At 40.0% G+C, this 20,781-nt stretch overlaps 1 protein-coding gene across 1 annotated transcript in view; it reads left to right on the top strand.

Annotated features, from left to right (window-relative positions):
* Positions 1-532: 532 nt before the first annotated feature.
* MTMR12 (myotubularin related protein 12) overlaps positions 533-20,781 on the top strand; it is a 31,392-nt gene continuing 11,143 nt past the window's right edge. The window contains exons 1-10 of the mRNA XM_065740007.1: positions 533-689; positions 7,220-7,274; positions 8,410-8,549; positions 10,261-10,333; positions 12,292-12,422; positions 13,054-13,147; positions 14,987-15,110; positions 15,944-16,019; positions 17,110-17,216; positions 19,174-19,298. Coding sequence (XP_065596079.1) covers positions 630-689; positions 7,220-7,274; positions 8,410-8,549; positions 10,261-10,333; positions 12,292-12,422; positions 13,054-13,147; positions 14,987-15,110; positions 15,944-16,019; positions 17,110-17,216; positions 19,174-19,298 — 985 coding nt within the window. The 5' untranslated portion in view covers positions 533-629. The remainder of the gene's footprint in view (positions 690-7,219; positions 7,275-8,409; positions 8,550-10,260; positions 10,334-12,291; positions 12,423-13,053; positions 13,148-14,986; positions 15,111-15,943; positions 16,020-17,109; positions 17,217-19,173; positions 19,299-20,781) is intronic.

Below are 20,781 nucleotides of genomic sequence, written 5' to 3' on the forward strand. Positions count from 1 at the left end.
AGTGTCCTGGGCTGCATCAACAGAGGAGTGGCAGTAGGGTGGGGGGGGTGGGGAAGTAGTTGATGGAAATTACAAGCAGGAGGGGAACTGATAATATGATAGTGAGAGGGCAAGGGAGAATGACTTTAAAATAAAAGAGGAGAGATTTAGGTTAGATGTTAAGAGAAAGTTCTTTACTCAGGGAGCGCTGGCACTGCTGCCCTGAGAGCTGAGGTGCCCGAGGCCGGGTTGTGTGGGGCTCCGCGCAGCCTGAGCTGGTGGGGGCAGCCAGCCCACGGCAGGGGTTGGGACCGTAAGAACTTTAAAACCCCTCCCAGCTTAGGCACGGTAGGAGCCTGTTTCACAAGTCTGCCGCCGCGGCTCCCGAGTAACGAGCAGCGCTACTTGCCCTGGTGCAGCCAGGCACTGACACAGCGCTCCCTCAGCGCCCCGCCCCTCGGACAACAGCCAATAGGAGAAGGGCTCTCATGACGGACAGCCGCACCGCCCAGTGAGAGAAGCGGGGCGGGGCGGAGGAGACGGGGCGGGGCGATTGTGCTCTGTGCGCCGGATGCCGCGGCCGGGGCCTCGCTGAGGTGGAGTCCCACCGAGCGGCGCCGGTGCCGCTGGCTGCTGGGGCGGACGGAGCCATGTTGGGCAGCGGGGCCAAGGCGGCCAAGCCGTCCTTCGTGTCCTACATCAGTCCGGAGGTGCGGGGCCGGCGGGTGGGCGCGGCCGGGCGGGTACGGCTGGCGGGGCGGGGTGAGGTGAGGGGGGGCTCCCGCTTCCCGCGGTCGTTCTGTGTGGGGCGGGGGAGCTTGGCCGCCCTTACCTGGGCCGCGCCCTGGGTCTGCGTGCTGCCCCTGCCCGGGTCGCTGCTTCTCTTCGTCGGTCCCGGCGTTGCTTCGTCTTTATCCGTCGTAGCTGTGCTGCAGGAAAGCCCGTGCTGAAGCGCGAGTTGGGCGCTGCGCTGCTGTTGTCCTTCGGCTCGTTTGCTGTGATGCGGGCCGGCCGCTGGGCACGTGCTGTTGCAGCTGCGGCCGTGGTTCCGCGCCCTTCAGCTTCTGCTCGTCCCTGCTGCCGACCGCTGCGTTGTGGGGAGCTGAATCTTCTTGGAAACTGCTGCTTTGTACTTGCTGTCTTCCTCCGAGGTTCCCTGTAATCTGTGTCAAAATAACGCTTTATCTTCAGCCCTCGTGATAGCTTCTGCGGGGAAATGTTTTCCTTATCTTGTTAATTAGTACTGAGCGTATTGCTGATAGGACCTTGGAGAAGCCGCTGTTTTGCTTTTCGCTGTCTGGAATACCAGTGCGAAGTTACTGTGGCCTCTTTAAGTCAACTGTGTTGTTCAAAACCTATTTCCTTATTTGTGGAGCAGCTCTGTTTTTGCAGGTTTTTCAGCCCTGGTGACGTGTAGCTTTGGCACTTGACTTCAGAAGCTTCCTTATGATCCCCAATGAAAGGAAATAAATAGTAGGTACAGGGACTTATTGAGTCTGCAAATACATCCACATGAAGTCAATCCTTTCACCTTAGGAGAGTGTTTCTGTTCTACAAATAATGCTCCTGGGATCGAGGTAGGAGCTGCAGTGGTTGGGCTTGCTCTAAACAAGTGTGCTGGATGATTATACATATATATACACAGGAGAAAAAAAGGCTAGTGTAATGATGTAAGTCATACATGCAGCACACTAATCCGCTGAACAATAAACTGCATTTAACCTCGCTGGAACTAGTGCTGTGTAGTGCTGCAGGAAGAATAATGAGGGCACTTAATATTGAAAGATGAAGTTCTTAATTAAGTTTTCTGATGTACCAGAGTTTGGTCATTTGTTTTTCATTCGTTCTTGCTGCTTTTAACTGTCACCCCGCTGTACTTAAATTTCATGGGACCTTGCAGCTGAAGCTTCGAAATATGTGGAGGCTGACTTCTGCCACAAAGCTGCCGTCTTTCTGTGGCTTTCAAAGCTCAGTGAAATAGGTCAAATGCTGGCAGCAAGTAAAGCAAGTTTAACTATTTGCTCTGTCAAGTGTTGCTGTCTTTCTGGCAAGTTGGAATTGCCCTATTGTTTGGTTGCACAGGGAGCTGAAAGACTTAAATGGTTCTCAGTAGTACTAAAAATACAACTCTAGTTATCTTATGAAACCTGTGAGACTGTCTGAGGTTCTAGAAAACCATGTTAGATAGACTAAAAGTAAGCAGAAGTGAGTATCTGTCAAGGAACTGTACTCTGTGTGCATGGGGAAATAACAGCCTTCGGGACACATGATAACTTCCATGTACCTGAGTTTTGGGACTGGGACTACACTGGTAAAACAGTGGAAATGTTCCAGTCCCTCTTTATGTGGAATGTAATTTGCTGAACTGGAAACTCTCATTTCATCAAGATAATGCAATTGCCATTCTAGAGCAGGTTGTAGCCCATTGCTTTCGTTAGCAGTTGCCTGTGAAGGCACCTGGGTGACAGTCATATTTAGTGTTCACCTCTAGACCCTGCCACAAAGTGGGAAGCAGCTGCACAGGGGCTTTGTGAGCTGAAGGTTACGTATAGATGGCATCTGATCTGATGATAGGCCCCCTGAATGTGTGGAGCCTCGCCACCTTTCTCTTTATGCTTCTGACTTGCACCATGCCATTCAATGCAATCTACTAGCATTATGCTGTCGCCCTTCATGTTTGCAGCCTTCATATTTGCTGGGCTTGTCCTTCTTTGCCTGGAAAATGGTTTGAGACCCGATTGTAAGCCAGGGGAGCCCTGCACTTAAACAGTGCAGCAGGCAGAGTTGAGCTTGGTCCTAGTCCCAGCTTGCATAGCCTCTGTTTGTTGCACCTTAGGAACACTGTAGGTAGTGCGCAGTGAAATCAAACTGGCTTTAAGATGCTTTTGTTGTTTCATTGACTATTAAAAGAAGTGAGAATTCTATTTGTGGTGATTCTGTGTGACACAGGAGGAGTAAGGTGTGAACAGAAGATGCTATTTATTAAGGAAGTGGAAGTGACCTCCATTGCGTTGCACAGAACGTCTGGAAAAGTGGAGTTTCTGACATCTGACTAAATATAACCTAGTTATGCTCTGCTGCATGGAACCACAGATCAATCAGCAGTCTGTTAGGAGTGAGCCCATAGGATGTTGATATTAATGACACACTTCCCCTCAGGACAGACTTGGCTACCCTGCAGGAAACAGGGGTGAACACCAGGGTGTAAGAGTCAATGTTTTGACATGCCTGGTCATAGGCTAGGAATATTTGTCTGTGGGGACACAGAAAACAGAAGCAGTGAATTACTTCGTGTTTCCTAACTTTGAAACTTGAAAACTGTGAACTTGTACAAGATTAACACGATGAATAATGTTCTCCATAAAACATAGGTTTAGATAAAAATTGTGGTTTCAAACTTGATGAGAAGCTTACTGTTTATTTTGGTGTGTGTGCTTTGAAGTTAAAATTTCATGTTAATTCTTCTAAGAGATGAGTTCTTGTATTAGCCCTTGGTATGTTCTTGTTCTAGAATGTGTAAATCTTGATTGCAAATTCTGCAGTTCTGCTGCTTATACGTTTTAGAGCAGCAGTAGTGGTGCCTGGTTGTTGCTTTGCCCAGTCAGAGCCCTGTGTGCAGAGTCGCAGCAAGTTCAGAGAGAGGGGGTGACTGTTATTTAATTGATGTGCCCTGTGGATTGCGGGTGGAAGTTACGTAGCCTGTAGCAGTTACAAGTACTTGCTCCTGGTAAATCTTGATATCTTCTTGTGTGTTCTGTACTGATTGCTGTCCAGATTAGAGTGGTGGGGGTGAAGGATGGCGTGAAAGTGCAGCTGGGCTGCAGGCTGACGTGGGGGAAGCCAGGCACTGAAGTCAGAGGAGAGGAACAGAACAATGTAAGGAAAGAGGAAAGGATAAAAGATTAAACAAATCTGGAAAATGTGTGCAGTGATCTAATGGGTTCTTGGATAATGGAGCTGTTAAAGGAAGGAAAACAGGCATTTAGAGATTGTTTTCAGCACTGTTATTTTAATTAAAATGTGGTAAGTATCTCTTCTGTTTTGTTTGGAATACAGCATATGTTTAGGCTTGTTAGATCAGAAAATAGTCTGTAAGGGAAGACTGAGTACAGTGAAGTACAGTTAAATTTAAAAAAGGAAGTCTGTGGCATGGTTCACTGTAGTATGGAGCTTTCCTGCAGGTTATTTAAGAGAGCCATTTAACAACATCAGGTAACACCTTGCAAAGAGCCCATGAGGAGCATGTCTTCAGGGTGGTTGCAGTGCTGTCCACCGAGACTGGCTTGGCACAGTGAGAAGGATGAATTGTTATATGGTCTGCTATGGCAGCCTGCTGTCCTGGCATGACTTTGGGTACTCTGTTGTGAGCAATTGTAACAGCATAAAATGTTGGTGTGTTGCCTCTCACTGTTGAGTCAGATAACCTGGAAAAAGACAAGCAGTGTATGGTATACATCAGGTGGAGGAAGTTTTTACAGCGCTCACTAAAGTGGAGGTCTTTGTTTTCTTCTTTTTTAAGGCAGTCCAAACTTCCTGCATGGTGTCCTCTAGATACCTTCCATATATCATTTTCTAGTAGGATTTTCTGTGTTGTATCTTGAGTAAGAAGTGTGAAGATGCTGCTTCAGGTGCTCAGAATGAGAACCCTGCAGGTGAAGAAGAATCAATGCAGAAGTGAGGCTAGCTTTCAGTGGTCATATCCATAAAGTGCTTGCATGCTTAACTTCAACAGATGGTCAAAGGGTGAAGCTTTCTGTGGTCTGAGCAGTTTTTATAGCTTGTTGAAGGGTACAGACCTGCTTTTGGTTCATCTGACCATCTGTGACATCTGTGCTCATCTGACCTGTTGATGAGCTGGTTTTGCAATCATCAGGCAAGAAGAATAAAACCAAGCACAGCAGGTGTATAGGCTTCCTATCTGATCTTAGGAGCTGTGAATTACCTCACCATGTACTCACACAAACCTGAGTATAAGGGAGCATAAACTGTATGTCTGTGATGAAATGAATGTTGAGGAGCATGTCCTGTAGTGGCTGAAGTCAGTCCTAAGGTCTGATTGTCCCGAACTGGAACCTCAAGCTGATCAAGAAGAAAGCATAGCTTGAACTGTGTTCATTACAGCTTGTACTGACTCATTGTGAGTTAACAACTTTTCCTCAGATCTTTGCCTTATCTCTTAAAAAGAACACATTTGAAATGACATGAGTAGAATTCAGTGTTTTAGTGTCCTTCCTTGGGAAATGAGTGCTGCAGTGTGGATTCTTCGTCAGTGTCCAGCTGTTCATTGCTTGCATTCTAGCCATCCTTAATGCATATGAATGAAAACCATCTTTGTAGGATCTATGCTTTTATTAGGGAATGCAAGTGTTGGCTCTGAAATAGATCCCTTATTCGTGGAGTTTCAGCAGTTGTAAGCTGTTGTATAGGAATTCTGCTTGTAGTTAGTATGTCACTTTGTTTTCTGTTGGCGGTGGTGTTGCATTTTTAAAAGCTGATCTCTAGTATATGTTTGATTGAAGTCTGTAATTTGCTGTGGTGCTACCCAAGTAATTCCTACTGCTTTCAGAAATCAAATAATTTACCCTTTAACCACTTGTGTCATGGGGACAAATAATTTTGAACCTGCTATAAGAAGCTTTATTGCACTTTAACTGGTAGATGTTGGCTCAAAGGAATTCTTTGGTGTCTGATACTTTTATATTTTTTTTTGCTATAATTTTAAGGCAGTACTGATTAGATAGATGTAACTTGAAACTTATGCGATTGATGTATATACAGAGTAGTTATTACATTCTTTATCTCTTCTAGGCTAGTAGGAGAACACCTAGTTAATATACTACTTTGTTCTATAGCAGTGATTGTGGGTGTATCATTTGTAAGTGAGCAGTGCTCTATTTAGGTGCACAAAGTGGTAGCAGAAGGCTGAACTGTAAGGGCACTGGAAAACACAGTGTTTAGTGTAGATTTGCCTGTGGGAACCCCCAGCATTAGGAATCCTCATTTCTTTTCTGAATGCAGCAGTGTTTGGCCTGAGACATATTTGTGTAGTAATTTGTTTAACTGACAAACATTGGTTGAAATTACTTGTACAAGAGCCAGTCTTGGAAGTCAAAGGCAGCAAACTGTGTTCTGTTCTCTGTGTCAGCTGCCATCTGTAGTTACAGATTCTGCTATGTAACACCACAGCTTTCTTAGAACCTTTACCTCTGTCAGCCTGCCTTGAAGGCCTGCCGCTCCCCTGATAGTTTCCTGGTGTTCTTAATTTTATTATGCAGCTGTAAAACTCTGAGCTTTGAGAGCAAGTGTTTATGTGAATGGTAGAGGGATCTTGTTTTTATGCTGTCTTTTTTTCCTGTATTCAATCCAGCAAAAGTGTTGTTGCTTATGTCTCCTTTTGGTTGCTTGTCTTGATTCAAAATAACTGACTTCGGATGCTGCGGCAAGCTAAAATTAGTTTGCTTACTGCTATGGCCCTAAGGGTATTTTTAAGTTAACTGATAGTTTTCCACAAAAACTTGAGTGCGGGTGAAGTGACTGACTGCAGGGGGAAGTCTGATCTGGCTGAGCAGGAAGGGTGTAGTGTGTTCTGTTTAACACTCTTTCAGATGGACGTTTTTAGCCCAACCATGAGCACCTCAAAGCCAGAATAAGCGATACTGAGGTTGAATAAGTTAGGTTTATGCGGTTTGAGCCCAAGCTGAGGTCCAGACATCCTCTGACTTGTGCTACCTCTTTGCTCTGAGATTCTGAAGTCTCTTTCATTACCATCTTAGAGCTGTTGAAGTGACTTAGGTACTTCAATTGCAAAAATACGCATAAGAAAAGTGAAAATACATAACAAAGGATGAGTGATTAAAAACTACCAAGTGTGCATTAGAAAAAAATACTACTGATGTGGAAAAGCTTCCAATGAGCTTTGGGAGTGTAAACGCTTACCCATTTATGTTTTATGAAAAAACTTAAATACTATTAATAATGCTTACTTTATGTCTGTTCCTTATGAAAGTAAAACATTTTTTGGGTTTTCAGCAGTGTGAAACTAACTTAATGATTTTTCTAGTAGGCAGCTGGCCTTAAGTGGGGAGGAGTGTACTGCAAACTTTCTCTTTACCTTAGGAGGAGGAACTACTCTCCCTAACTTTTAATTTTCATGCTTGCCAGAATGTGAGTGCAGTCATGTGCAGTGTTTATAATAAAGATATGGTTTCTGCAAAGATGTAATTACTATCTTTCTCTCTAGGAAATACATATAAAGGAACCCATAGAAAAGGAAGTAAATCCTCGTTTACTACCAGGTAACTATGCTTAGAATTAAATAATAAAATAACTAATTAACATAAATTATACATGCTCTCATTTCTGTGCTGTCAACACTTAAGTTCACCCACATCCAGGGATGATAAAATGTTTGTGGATTACCACCCATGCAGATTGAGTATTTTAAGTATCTGTCTGCATGGATTATAGAGAGTGTATGAAAAGTTGATGTATATTTTGCAGAGAGCAGCATCTTCAGGTACGATGGTCCATACTTCATTTTGTCCTGTTTCTTTAAGGTTGGTTAGATTTTTTTTTTTCCGTTAAACCAAAGACTGTGAACTAGTAGATACTTAATTTCTATGTGCTTTGTTTCTACTTTAAGCTATTTGGGGCTTTCATATCTCATTCATCGTTAAGAGTCTTTTACAATTTACAATTGTTTGAAAATACGATCAGTGTTTTCCAAGCTTAGGAAAGATGAGGTTGATGAGACAGAATAGAAGTAAAAGCTTAATACAGTGTTCTGTCAAGCTTTCTTTCAAGAAAGGTGTAGTCTGAGTGTCTGTGCTTATTAAACCTGTTTTCATTTTAAACTTGAAGTTGAGTACCTGATAATTTGAAGATTAAAACTTTGTTAAACGTTTATGTAACTTGTTTGAGAACTTTAAAGTAGTTCTGGGATGTGTAAAATTAAAAAGATCACCAGGTAAGGCTGTGGAAAACTGTGAAGACCTTGTAATAATTAACTCGTTTGTTTCAGTAATATTAACAATTTAGTGGTCTGGAAAACTGGAACAGTTATCAATTTGTTCATTGACTGCATTAACTGCTTTTAACTGGGATTTGGGTTTTGTTTTTCAAGTGTACGTGTATGTGGTGAGTTTTCAATATTCTGTGTTATTCTCCAGTTGGACCATGGTCAAGATGTTTCTGATTACAGGACTCATCATGTTCAGCTGAACAGTATTTAATTTGTCTTTAGTCATGTTAGTAACCTGAGAGGCTCTCTGAGTACTGATTTCAAGAGCTGCCTCTTATTCTTTGTGTTGAGTACTTAATATCTTCAGGCATACGCTTACAAGAAGCCATGAAGGAAGTACACGCTGGTTTCAAGATGTATTGAAATAATATATATCAGTTATGTTACAAGTTAATGTTTGTTTTATACAGGTGAACAGCTGCTTTGTGAGGCAAGCACAGTATATAAGTATATACAAGAAGATGGGTCAAATCGTGGCACTTACGGAAAACTTGTATGCACAAACTTCAAGATTGCTTTCCTTGATGAAGATTCTACTTCAGATGATAATGTAGGAAGACCAGTCTTCTTATTATGACCAAACAGATTCTGGACAAGTATAGCCTCTTTGACTAAATAATTTTGCCTTTCCTTTATATAAGAACGAGTATGTATTTATTAATGATGCCAGACCTGTGTTAATCAGTGTGCATCTGTTTGATCCGTACATATCCTGCCTCAAGTTCAGACTATTTCAGTGAAAATATTTGAAGTTTGTATGTGGGTATTTATAACTAGATGTAGTTGATAAGTTTTTATTTACCTTGTGAATCAGTAGTTACATTAAGCATAAGTTAAAAGAATGGAATTGCTTGAAAGCTAAGTCTAAAATTAGTTCACTGCTTATCTAGTAGGAATTGCAGAACTGTCGACATCAAGCATATTTTTAATGCTGTATAACATTGGATTTGAATTTGGGTGACTTCATCTACAGAACCATTTTACAGTTCCAAAAGACTGAGTAGGCTGAAATACAGTGGAAATCCTTAAAATTACTGCTGTACGGCCCAGTAAAGCTCTGCATTATTCCACTCAGAGGCAAGTGTTAACTACAAAGATTTCAAGCTGATGAATATTTTAAATGCTAAAGCACCCCCAGTTCTTAGAAGTAAGTTGTCTAGTTTCCTCTTCTTTGGTACTCAGTTGGAGTCCTCAGAGAAGAGTGTTAATGCTGCACTTTTTGGGTGTGCTGTAGCATGTGAAGCTAGTCTATTTAGATGTTGCAAGTGAAGGAGATCCTAGTATATGGCTTTTAGGAGCGCAAGGTCAACTTGAAAGTGACTGAGATGTGTTGATTGCAGTTGGATATTTGAGGGATAAAATTTGAGGACATTTAATACTGAAAAACTAATGTACTTATTTGTACAGCAAAATACGGGTTTTTTTGAACCTTCCAAAAGGAATTCAGATGAAGCTGTACAGGCATTCCCACAAATCCCATGAGATATATTTCTAATCGCGGAGGTGACCTTGCTAATTTCTGTTCTGTCTTTAGCTTGTTAAATCCTAGGTTAAAGCACACTGAGTCAGCAAATATTTATCAGCAAAAGTTCATTGTTAGCCACCTATTTCAGAGTGGTGCAGACCTGGAAATAGCTTGAATGAGACTGACTTTGTTCATCTAAAGTGTTATTTGCTCATGTAGTGTACATAAGTCTTCAGGCAGTAGTATTTAGAATAAGCATTTAATTGTGGCATCACTCAAATCCTTATTTAATCCTCAGAATTCATGGGAGGTGAAGGAAGCCTGACAGAACTGGCTTGTGTGACTTTATTTTGCCTAGTGATAAATCCAATTCTTATGTTGGAATAAGTATCTTAAGAACACTTGGGATATGCATTCTTTTAAGACACTTTCTGTTTCCTGCCAGTTTCCCACAGTAAGGAAACTTTTCATAAAAGGGCTTGGATTACATCAAGTTACTGTATTTCCTGTTTACTGCAATGATTCTAGTTTAAAATGTGACCTTCAATAGAAATGCATGCTTCAAAGTTACTTGAAAAGAACAATTGCAGATGTAGTTGAAACTTAAACACAACCTTCAGTTTATAAATTTTGCTTGTGTAACCAATGTCTGTCTCTATTTTAAGTATGGTTTGATGTTGTCTTACACAGCTTATAAAAATAAGAGGAAAACTGATATTATAATATGCACCAAATACACAACTTACGCTAGTTCTTAGGAGTTCAAGATTTCTGAGATTTTTTTCTTCTCTTCTAGGAGCCACAATTTAAGAACAAGATCATAGGAGAAAATGACATAACCCTGCAATGTGTAGATCAAATCTATGGAGGTAGGTCAGCTCTTGTTTTAATGTGTGTCATACATCTATTTCTTGTGTTCTTGTTCTGTACATATCCTTTCTAGAAAATGAGTGGAGTTCCTGCTTTCAAGACTAGGTTCAGTGATCTGGGAAGAGGAACTGTGATTATTTTAATGATGAAATGACAGATAAAAGGTCTGCAAGAATCCAGTTTCATCCCCCATGCGTATCTGCCCTAAACAAAATGTACATTGATCGATTTCTTTAATTTATTTTTCTTGCCTATTCATGGCCAAAAAAAATGTACTGTATGAAGTCTCTGGTTAAGATTGTACAAATATTGTATTCTAATATATCACAGAATTGTAGGGATTGGAAGGGCCCTCCAGTGATCATCAAATCCAGCCCCCTGCTAAAGCAGCTCCCTAGCCCAGGTTGCACAGGTAGGCGTCCAGGCGGGTCTGGAACGACTCCAGTAAAGGAGATTCCACCACCTCTCTGTGCAGCTGTGCCACTGCTCTGTCACTGCATTGTGAAGAAGTTCACACTCACATTTGTGTGGAACTTCCTATGCTTCCATTTGTGGCCATTTCCCCTTGTCCTGTTGCCACACACTGCTGAGAAGAGTCCTGCCTCGTCATTTTGCTTCTTAGATATTTATAGGGGGAGCCCAGAACTGAACACAGTATTCCAGGTGAGTCCTCACCAGGGTAGAGTAGTGGGGGATGATCACCTCTCTCTCCATGCTGACCACGCTCTTTTTAATGCATACCAGCATCCCATTGGCCTTCTTGGCCACCAGGGCACACTGCTGGCTCATGGCCAGCCTGTCATCCACCAGGACACCCAGGTCCCTCTCCTCAGAGCTCCTCTCCAGCAGATCATCCCCCAGCCTGTTTTGGTGCATGTGGTTATTCCTCCCTAGGTGCAAGACTGTACACTTGCTCTTGTTAAACCTCATCTGGATCAGAAAGAACACTTTATGCCCAACTCTCCAGCCTGTCCAGGTCTCTCTGAATGGCAGCACAGCTTTCCAGCATGTCAGCCATTCCTCCTAGCTTTGTATCATCAGCACACTTGCTGAGGGTGGACCGAGAGACCCTCATCAAGGTCATTGATGAAGATGTGTCAACTCTTTCCCATAAATATGGAGTAGAAATTTCATTTTAGCAATTACATTGTAGAGTAGTACAAGTGAGTAACTCCTGAATGCCTTTTATTTGTGTCTAAGAGAACTTTGTTTGCTGAGACTCTTGATTACTTCAAAATATCAAAGGTGGTAGAAAATGAGCTTTTATTTACAAGCGAAACAAAATGGTGTTTTGCAGCAGAGCTTATAGGTATGGCTGTGTTACTTAAAAAAAAAAAAGGAAGCATAGGACTAGTAATTTGTAAGAAGGAAGACTTTATTGAGCAGCCTGACTTTGGGTTACTGTTCAGAGTATTTATGAATGGTGGTGGTGTATTGGTGAAAGAGTAGATGAGTGAGAATATTGGAGCATTGTTATGAGATAGTTTGGTTTTGTTTCCAGTGGCCTAGCTGATAGTACTCGAAGAGGCAAAATTACATATTCGCAAAAGGAGGTGAACACAGCCTGTCTTGATGGATTTATAATGGTTTTAAATAAATAGCTTTTAAAGGAAGTTGATGACCACAGTTGCCTGACTCTTGGGCAAAGCTACTGAACTGTTCTTCATGTATTTCAAAACTGAACTTATTTTGCTGTCAGAATGAACAAAAGTAAACACTGAGCAGATGGTTTGGCTGTGAGTCCAGTTCCTACCCAAGTAACTTGAGTGGGTTTATGTTTTGGTTGATGCACTCATCAACTTCCAGCTTGCAATACTGTTGTAGCATGCTTGTTTTGAATCGCTAAAACTAGGGATTGAATTAGTTTCTCAGATTTTCAAAGGACAAGTAGGGATAATTGTGTCAATTGATAGTACTGTTCTTTTTGATATTCATTTCGATCCTATTGATATTGCAGTCTATGATGAGAAAAAGAAACTTCTAACTGGACAACTGAGGAAGTATCCAGAGAAGCTAATTATCTACTGCAAAGACCTTAGAGTATTTAACTTCTGCCTCAGGTATACGAAAGAAGAGGAAGTAAAAAGGGTAAGTAGGAATTTCATTTGTTTTTTCCTTTTTAAGCATGGTTTTAGGTGTTAGTTTCTTTGTTTGGGATGAGGGAAGGATGAAGTTAATTCTAAGAGATCCATTTAAGTTGAAGTGTTTTCTGAGCATTTCCAATTGAGAGAGACTTCTTTCAGCCAGTGTTATTCATTAAACATTTTTACATACAGCAGTTAAATACCTAAAATGTAGCTGCTGTCGAGGATAAGTGGCTTCAGAGTAGTATGTATAATTACCTTCAAATCCAACAGACTTGTAAAGCTGTTCTGTGATTGTGATGCTATTTTACAACATTGTGGACCTTAGTCTTGCTAATAGAAGAGCAGTTAGTTTCCTGATAATTTGAGTTCTTTTAGTGCAAGACTAGAAGTCTTACTAGCTTTATTTACATGAGTCAGTCTATAAGATGAATATGTACAATGCTTCTCATGGAGTGAAGTAAATACATTGCCCTGAAGAAATGGAAAAGGACTTTCAAAAGTTATTTTTCAGCTACTGTAGGTAGAATCCATGAAACAGTTTTGTTTTAAACATGGGAGAGGGAATTGAAAAGTGATATTGTTTACACTGACTTTTTTATTAGTCTGGGTGTTAATTTTTGGTCCTTTCCTAGATTGTCAGTGGCATAATTCATCATAGCCAGACTCCTAAGCTGCTTAAACGCTTGTTTTTGTTTTCTTATGCATCAGCTGCCCCAAACAATACAGGTAAATGTTCTTGTATTTTTAGATTGTATTTGTTCTGTGCTGTTAGTTCCTAAAGCAGTCTGGGATGTTTAGTAGCTGAGTTTATACCTAGCTTATGACTACCTAATAAGCAATCTGCCTCTGAAGGTTCATTTGTCATGCATGATTGTACTTTGTCCTTAAAATCTCTAAATCATCCACAGTTGATCTTTGTGAATGTCAGTGAAGTTGTGCAGAATTTTTGTAAGCAAGAGTAGAATCTTTGGATTGAAAACTGTTATCATTATTTGCAAATGCTTTTCATGTGTGTCTCCCCAGACTGCTCTCATCTGGAAGATATTTTGAGTATTTTATTACTGTTTTGAGTATCACTGCAGTGAACCAAACTTCCTGCTTTTAAGTTTTAAATTATTACAGTTGCATTGGCCACTGACAGAGGATTTCCCTTTTCTCTCGAACTTAGAAGCAATCTGCTTTTCCCAGGCAACTACAGAAAAGCCCATGTTTGTATAGTGAGGTTCTAGTGACTTGACTTCCTTTTAGCTGATTTATTACATAATTTTCCCACTTGTTCAAACTTGGCTGAATAGCACAATCATCTTCAAAACTTAAGATAAAAAGTTATCCATGTACTTTCTTGCATTTAATAGTTTTGTCTTCAACTGAAGCAGTTTAAACTTTAACTTAAGACTCTGATTCTTGGTGCACCAAAATCACATGCTCCTGTTCCAGAAGAAAGTTTTCCTTGTATCCAAGGTGTTAAATGAACACTTAGCAAGTATTTCCTGCAATTACAAAATCATTGGGTTTGATGAAACCTTTGGATATGAAGCAGTTGTTCCTTTCCATCTCTTTCCCTCTGCCATGCACCACTCAGAGTAGTTTCAACTAGAGCAAATTCCCCAGGTTTGCATCCAGTTGAGCTTCAGCCATCTCTAAGGACAGACTCTACAATTCTGGGGCAGCCTATTTCAGTATTTGACTGCCCTCATTGTGAAGTATATATGTTTAAGTGGAATTTGTTGCATTTCAACTTGTACATGTTGCCTTATGTCATCTCACTGGATACCTGAGAGTCTAGCTACACATTCTTCACTCTCTGCTTACCCCATCTATCCTGTCAGGAGTTTAAATGTGTTGTGATCCCATGGAGCTTTCTGTTCTCCAAGCTGAATGATCTCAGCCTTCAGGCTCTTGTCTGCTTTTTCAGCAAGCCCTGAATGGGTCTTCGCTGGGTTTGTACTGTGTCTTGTACTGAGGACCCTAGTGCTGGATGCATTGTTCCAGCAATGGCCTCACCAGCTCTGAACTGAGAGGAATAATCAGATCATTCAATATGAGGAAAGTGTTTTTCCTAATGCAGACGAAAAATACGCTGTCTTTCTTTGGCGCAAGGCCACATTGCTGGCTTAGGTAATTCAGTTGTGACTAGTATTCAGTTTCAACTACAAACATCAGAAATACGAGGTTTTTCCAGGTAGAGACTAAGCAGATGTGGAAGAAACTCTTTTATTAGGCATTGCAGTTGTATCTTCCAGGGAACTTCCAGTTCTGCTTATCTTTTAAGTTGTGCAGGATGTTTAATTATGACCAGTGTCCAAAACAATTGATGTTACAGTTGATGTTACTCTGTAAATTACATGTCTGTTGAATTATGTCAAAATCAGTCTGATGTCGTAACTGTTGATGAGGTGGCTAAGTGGAAGTATGGGAAATATCTTACTTGAAATGATTGAGAACAACTGCTGTGATCAGTTTTCCATTCTTACTGAATTCCTCAGATGCTGTGTTCCTATCTGAGATGAAAGAATGAACATTAAATGAAATGTGAAATCTGAATTAACATAATTTATCTGATAGATGAAAGAAACCAAACTGTGATGTTTGATACTCTGGAAGACTGGCGTGATGAGTTGGAGCGAACAAAGGGAGATGTGCAATACAAAGCAGTATCTACCAATGAAGGCTACAAAGTCTCTGAAAAGTAAGCTTGCCATGTCTAATAGTGAACTTTTAATATACGTCTCATTAATTCTTGTAAAAAATAATGTGTAGCATCATAAGGTGGCGTTATGCCTGCTTTTTAGTATCCAATTTCCATTTTTTGTTATACAGTACTTTTGACTTGGGACCTTAGGAGGTCATTTTATGCAGTCCTGCAATCAAGTGGAATTGACTTCAAAATTAGGTTGAGTGTAATCAGGATAGTTTTGATTATCTCCAAGGCTGAAGAATAATACCATGTTAAAGTGGATTTGTGATAATGGGGGTCTACTGTCTGTCTCACTTAGCCTGTCAAGGTAACACTTATCTTGGTAAAAAAGCAAATTACGTGCAGTTAAGATCGTTTTAATTTGGAGGGGGTTGAAGTAACAGGTTAAAAGTGTGTCAGCAAATGTGCTGGGGGAAATTAAATTGTTACTTCAGTAGTGGAAGGTTAGCTAAGACTTCCAGTTTAGCTAAGGAGTATCTGTTTCAGATCTGTAAAATACATTGAGTACTGCTGTTCAGTAGTCAAATTCTGTAAGGTTTCACAGACTCCAGTTTTCAAAGTATAGCTAAATTGCAGACTTGTGAAGTCAGGGTAGTGTTGCAGTGAAAATGAACAGCTCAGGATTGGAAGAAAATGTTACCAAGCTGAAAATTTTGTTGAGGACAAAATTATCTAGTTGGAAAGATTTTTTTTTTTTTTGTAACTCCAAGAGTGAATACATACTTTGCATGTGGACTGAAGCACTTTCCATCATTAAAGGAGCTTGGAGACTGTTTTTTGTTCTGTTCCCAAGTGCATGAAACTTTTTTTTTTGGTCATCTTAGGTTGCCTTTGTATTTTGTTGTTCCCCTATGTGTTTCTGAAGAGAGTATTTTGAAGTATGAAGGCAGAGGCATTCCTGTAAGTATATGTGCATGCATGGCTGAGGTCAATAGTCTTACCGAGATTATAAAATTCAACTAGCATTGTAGATATTATTATGTTCATCTTCAGAACATGTTCTAACAGTTCACGTTTAGTTTATGTAGCCTGTAGTAAAGGAAATAAGATTGTGGAAAGAGGGGCACACAGAGTGTTCTGTATTCCCTCAAACAGTGCAAAGCAAAGTATTTAATTGCTGATTGACAGATATATTAAAAATCTAATGTCCTATACTCTGCACATACTATTCATCTATATTTCCATCAGCCTGTGTTTCATGAGTCTTAGTGCTGTTATCTAGCTGGGGCAGGATATAGGGCTGGAAATGCATTTTGGGTGTTGAGGTGTAGACCTGCGTGTGCAGATATAGTTGAATAGCAGTGGTTAGCCAGCTTGAGTACTGGTAAGAACTATGTAACTGCAGCGTTTTTACTAAGTCAGCAGGGGAAACAAAAAAAACAGGTAATTCTACCACTCTTAACAGAAAATAAAGTTAAATATACAGAATTGTTAGAATTCTTACTTCCAAATCCTCTGTGGGAATTTTGTTGAAAATATCTTTACCGTACTAAATCTGTTTGAGATAGTAGTGAAAGGAAAGGTAATTTTGAGAGGTTTAAGATGTTCCTCAAGAAGTTGCATAGAGGAAGTGAGAAGCTTTGAAGACTGTCCTCTTTTTAAAAATACCTGTAATGGTGCTGTTTAATTTATGAGGGCTGCTCCAAAAGTAATGCTTCCTATTTGATTCTGTTGGCCCACAGAGTCAATGGCAGATGTTGAGGGTATAGCTGTTGAGGCTGAGCCTTCCCAGGCAATATTCCTTTCCATCTTGTTGCCAATGTTGTAATGGAGTTGCTTAAAAGAGCCATATTTACCAAATCATACAACGTAAGTAGCATACTGAGGCATGTAGTTGGGATGCAGATACAGAAGTTTGCTATTACTGAATCACTGAATACATAAAACATTCAGCAAAGCACAGCATAAGGAAATTTCTTGTGATGACTCATTCAGTTACTTTGTGTGAAACAGTTTATTGGCTTTTATCACAGTAAATGTCTTTCTGCAGATTTGGTGTTGGTCTTGCCATAATGGTGCTGCTCTTCTCAAAATGTCTGCATTTCCCAAAGAACAGGATGACAGCACTTCACAAATGCAAAAAGCCTTCTTGGATGGGTCAGTAATAGCTATTCTGTCCACAACACTTTGCTTGGTATGGACCTTGCTTCTCTTTTTCCATATATGCTGTATCTTTAAGCTTGCACGCATCAGGCTAGATCTAGAAGTAGTTTACTGTAGTGGAATGGGTTTAAGCCCTTGGCCTAGTAGCATCTGTAGTCAGTTGTGCAGGACTGTAATGCCTCTGAAGACCTACTTGCAGAAATACACAAATCTATACCAGACTAATCTCAGTACAAACCATCCTTGATAAGTAAAGCAGTGACAACTCTGTAGTTCTTGTACAGTGGTAGTAGTGTTAACTGATGGGCTCAGTTGCTTGCAAGTGAGTTCAAATTCTTCACCTCTAAACGTGAATTTTTTTTTACTTGGGGTAAATCTTGGTAAAAACAGCTGTCCTCTCAACTAGTTTTTACTAGTTCACTACAAATGTGTTGGTAGGACTTTATTTTTTAAGCTGAGTTAGTGAGTTGTTACAGCTCACCAGTTTGAAAAATGTGAAAACTTAAAAGAGAAGGACGCAGATGCCTGCTGATGTCTTGTTGCTTCCCTATCCCCAGCTTTTTTTAACCTGTTTGGTGTCCTGAGGAGAACTTAGCAGAGGAAGTCAAGTCAATATGTACTGTTTGTACTGCTTCACCACTAGTTGCTTGTTTGGCATAGATGGAGCCTCTTTATTATCTGACAGCTCTCTGATTATTTGATTTGGCTTTTAATTTTTGAAAACAAGAGATTCTTAATTATACTTCCATGAGAGAGGCTTTTGACCCTTCCTACAGTTCTCAAGCGTTTCCTTCTGAAATGAGGAAGTTCATATCTTGTGGCTCTTAATGCTGTTTCATAATGTGGAAGTAAAACAGTAAGCAGTAATAGGGTATCAGCTGGTATTCTGATCCTTCTCTGTGGACTTCTCAACTTGTGGGTAGTATTGGTGTGCATGTGTTTTTGCTGTGGAATGGAGTACTGGTAGTTTACCACTAATATTTCAAAATGCGCAAGATGTCCATAAGGATGTGTTAACATGTCAGTGTAATGGGAATCTCAACTCAGTCACACAGCAGATGTATACAGTGCATCTTCTAGTGAAAATATTTTAGAGTCAAATATCCTGCCACAAATCATTTATTTCAGTTTGGAAGAAGTATCATAATTGACAAGTAACAGCTTTTGCTTGATGCTTTTCTCATCTGATGCATCCTCTAGTAGGTTTGATGACCTGCATTTCTCACATGTACCTCTGTAATTCTTGCTAAAAGCAAACTCCTGTTCTACAACAGCTAGGAAACAAAATACTGTCCTGTGCTGACCAAATGCCTGCAAGACTTTACTTCTGGATTATAAACTGGAATAGTTTTAGCCAAAACTTTACAACAGAAAGTCTCTGTAACAATCGCTATTTATGAATCTGCTACTTAGTGTCTGACTCAGACCACCTCTGGAGCATAAGTGGGAGGGGTCCTTCGTGATGCAGATCAAAGCTTATCTGGCCTAACATTTTTCACCCCTCCTAGGGGAAAATGCATGTGTATACAGAAGTGCAAGGCAGATATATAGTCTTGCTTGAGTTGAGATAGTTCCTTCTTTTACTCTTATGTTTAATGAGCAGACTTGGCAGCTAGGTGCCAGAATATAACTTGGTAGAAGTCAGGAAAGACTGAAAGTGTCTGCTTGGAAATGTGTGTGTGCTATCTATCCTCTTTCTGGGTTGGTCTGTAACTAGTCTGCTGTTTTTGTGTCTGTAGTGAAGACAGTGCCTACTGAGGAAGCAGTAGTAAGCTTTACAGACAAGCTTCCAACCAGTATGCAGAACTGCGTGGAGGCCGTTAGCTTTTGGAGATGTGTCTCTTGGTCTTACAGTGATTTCCCAAACCTACGCATATTAACTTTGTAATTAGTTGGTGTGTTATTTGACATGTGAAGCAGAAAGCTTTAATCTCTTGGTGATTTGATATAGAATCTACAGGACAATTAGAAAACCCCCCTATGAACTCCTGAAGACAGATGACTTGTCAAGCAGCCTTCCATCTCTGCAAGAAATCCAGACTGCATACACAAGATTTAAGCAGCTGTTTTTGATAGGTAAGTTGAACTTTAAAGTAATTCTGTCTCTGAAATCTGTAAAGGAATGCTGTTCTGTGCCTAAAAAAGGTAATCCTTCTCTTTGTGCCTTATTTTCTGATGCTGGTTAAATGTATATTTATAAGTAGCAGCTAAGGACTATGCTTATGACTAGCATGCTTATGACTGGAATGCTAATGGACAACTGTAGTTCTTATCTGTCTCTTGCTACGCATCTGAAAATCTCTTTAAAAGAGCAACTATTACTGAAGTTTAAATATTCAGTAGTATACATTAGCTAGGTTGAAGTTGTGAGAGACTTCAACTTTTTGTGATGCACTAAAATTGAATGTTTGATGTTAAGACTTTTAGTCCTTTGTGTTGGATCAAGTACTAGATTTACATGAAGACTACTGTTATTGGATGCAAGAAACTGATAATTACTGAGCCACGAGAAATACAGGAAATGAGATATTCATCAGAGGTTCATAATGTAGAAAAAGGAAGTCTTCACTATGCTGTCAAATTTACAGTGAATCCTTCTTTCCATACTACTTAAGAGCTAAAAACAATGTATTATAATTTCAGTCTAGTTACTACTGACTTACAATCCTGTAAGAAAATGACCAGCTTGAGTTGAAGATAGATATCAGGAAATACCGTGTATCTTTTAATCATAAAAATGTGGGCTTAGAAAAAGCTGAACAAAGCGAAAGCTCCCCCTCGTCTGCATTTATTCTGAACCTTTCACACTCTCGATCCCTGATTTGAGTGTGCTGAAGTTTTGTTACCTACAGACCAGAATGAGCTGTTTGACTTGTAGTTCTTGTCAGATGAGTACTTTGATCAATGCGATTTGCTAATTATCAGAATCCAAGCAGTGTCAAGCCACAAAACTGAAAAACCAAGAGCAGACACAAAATAAATTATTTCTGGGTGTCGTATCATGCTGTATGTTTTAAAAGTACTGGATTTTTGGTTCTGAACCTCTTACATGAAAGCCTTTGTAGCTCAACAGCTGACATGTCATACTGGATCTCCACTGAGGCCAGAGCAGTGCTTTGAAGTGTCTCTGTGTTCTTAGATTTTGTGTAATTTTTTATAAAAAGGAGCTGAACTCAAATTCTGAATACATGATACTTCATTGAATTACTCATAAGAATTAGATTTTTTTAATCAAGGAAAAAAAGCACAGATTGCTCTTACCTTTCCTCCGTAGCTGAAGTGCTATCTTCTAAATGAATCAGTATTATTTTGAAATGCATGTCTGTTATCTCAGATCTGAATGGGAAGCTCTGTAGTAATAAAATGTGCAAATAATTCTTGCTGGGAGAGCTAAGAAAAATATTCATAAAATCAATATTCAAATGTAACAAAATGCTTAAGTATTAAACAGTATTTAGCTATAGTTCCTGGTTTATCTATCTAGTTTTCAGAGTAATGCTGCCTTGTTTCAGTAGTACCATCTCCTGGCAGTGTGTACAGTTCACCAGAAAATAACCTC

Source organism: Cyrtonyx montezumae, unplaced genomic scaffold (assembly GCF_038088225.1).
Source record: "Cyrtonyx montezumae isolate F1298 unplaced genomic scaffold, pur_monq_1.0 scaffold_25, whole genome shotgun sequence".
Taxonomy (NCBI): domain Eukaryota; kingdom Metazoa; phylum Chordata; class Aves; order Galliformes; family Odontophoridae; genus Cyrtonyx; species Cyrtonyx montezumae.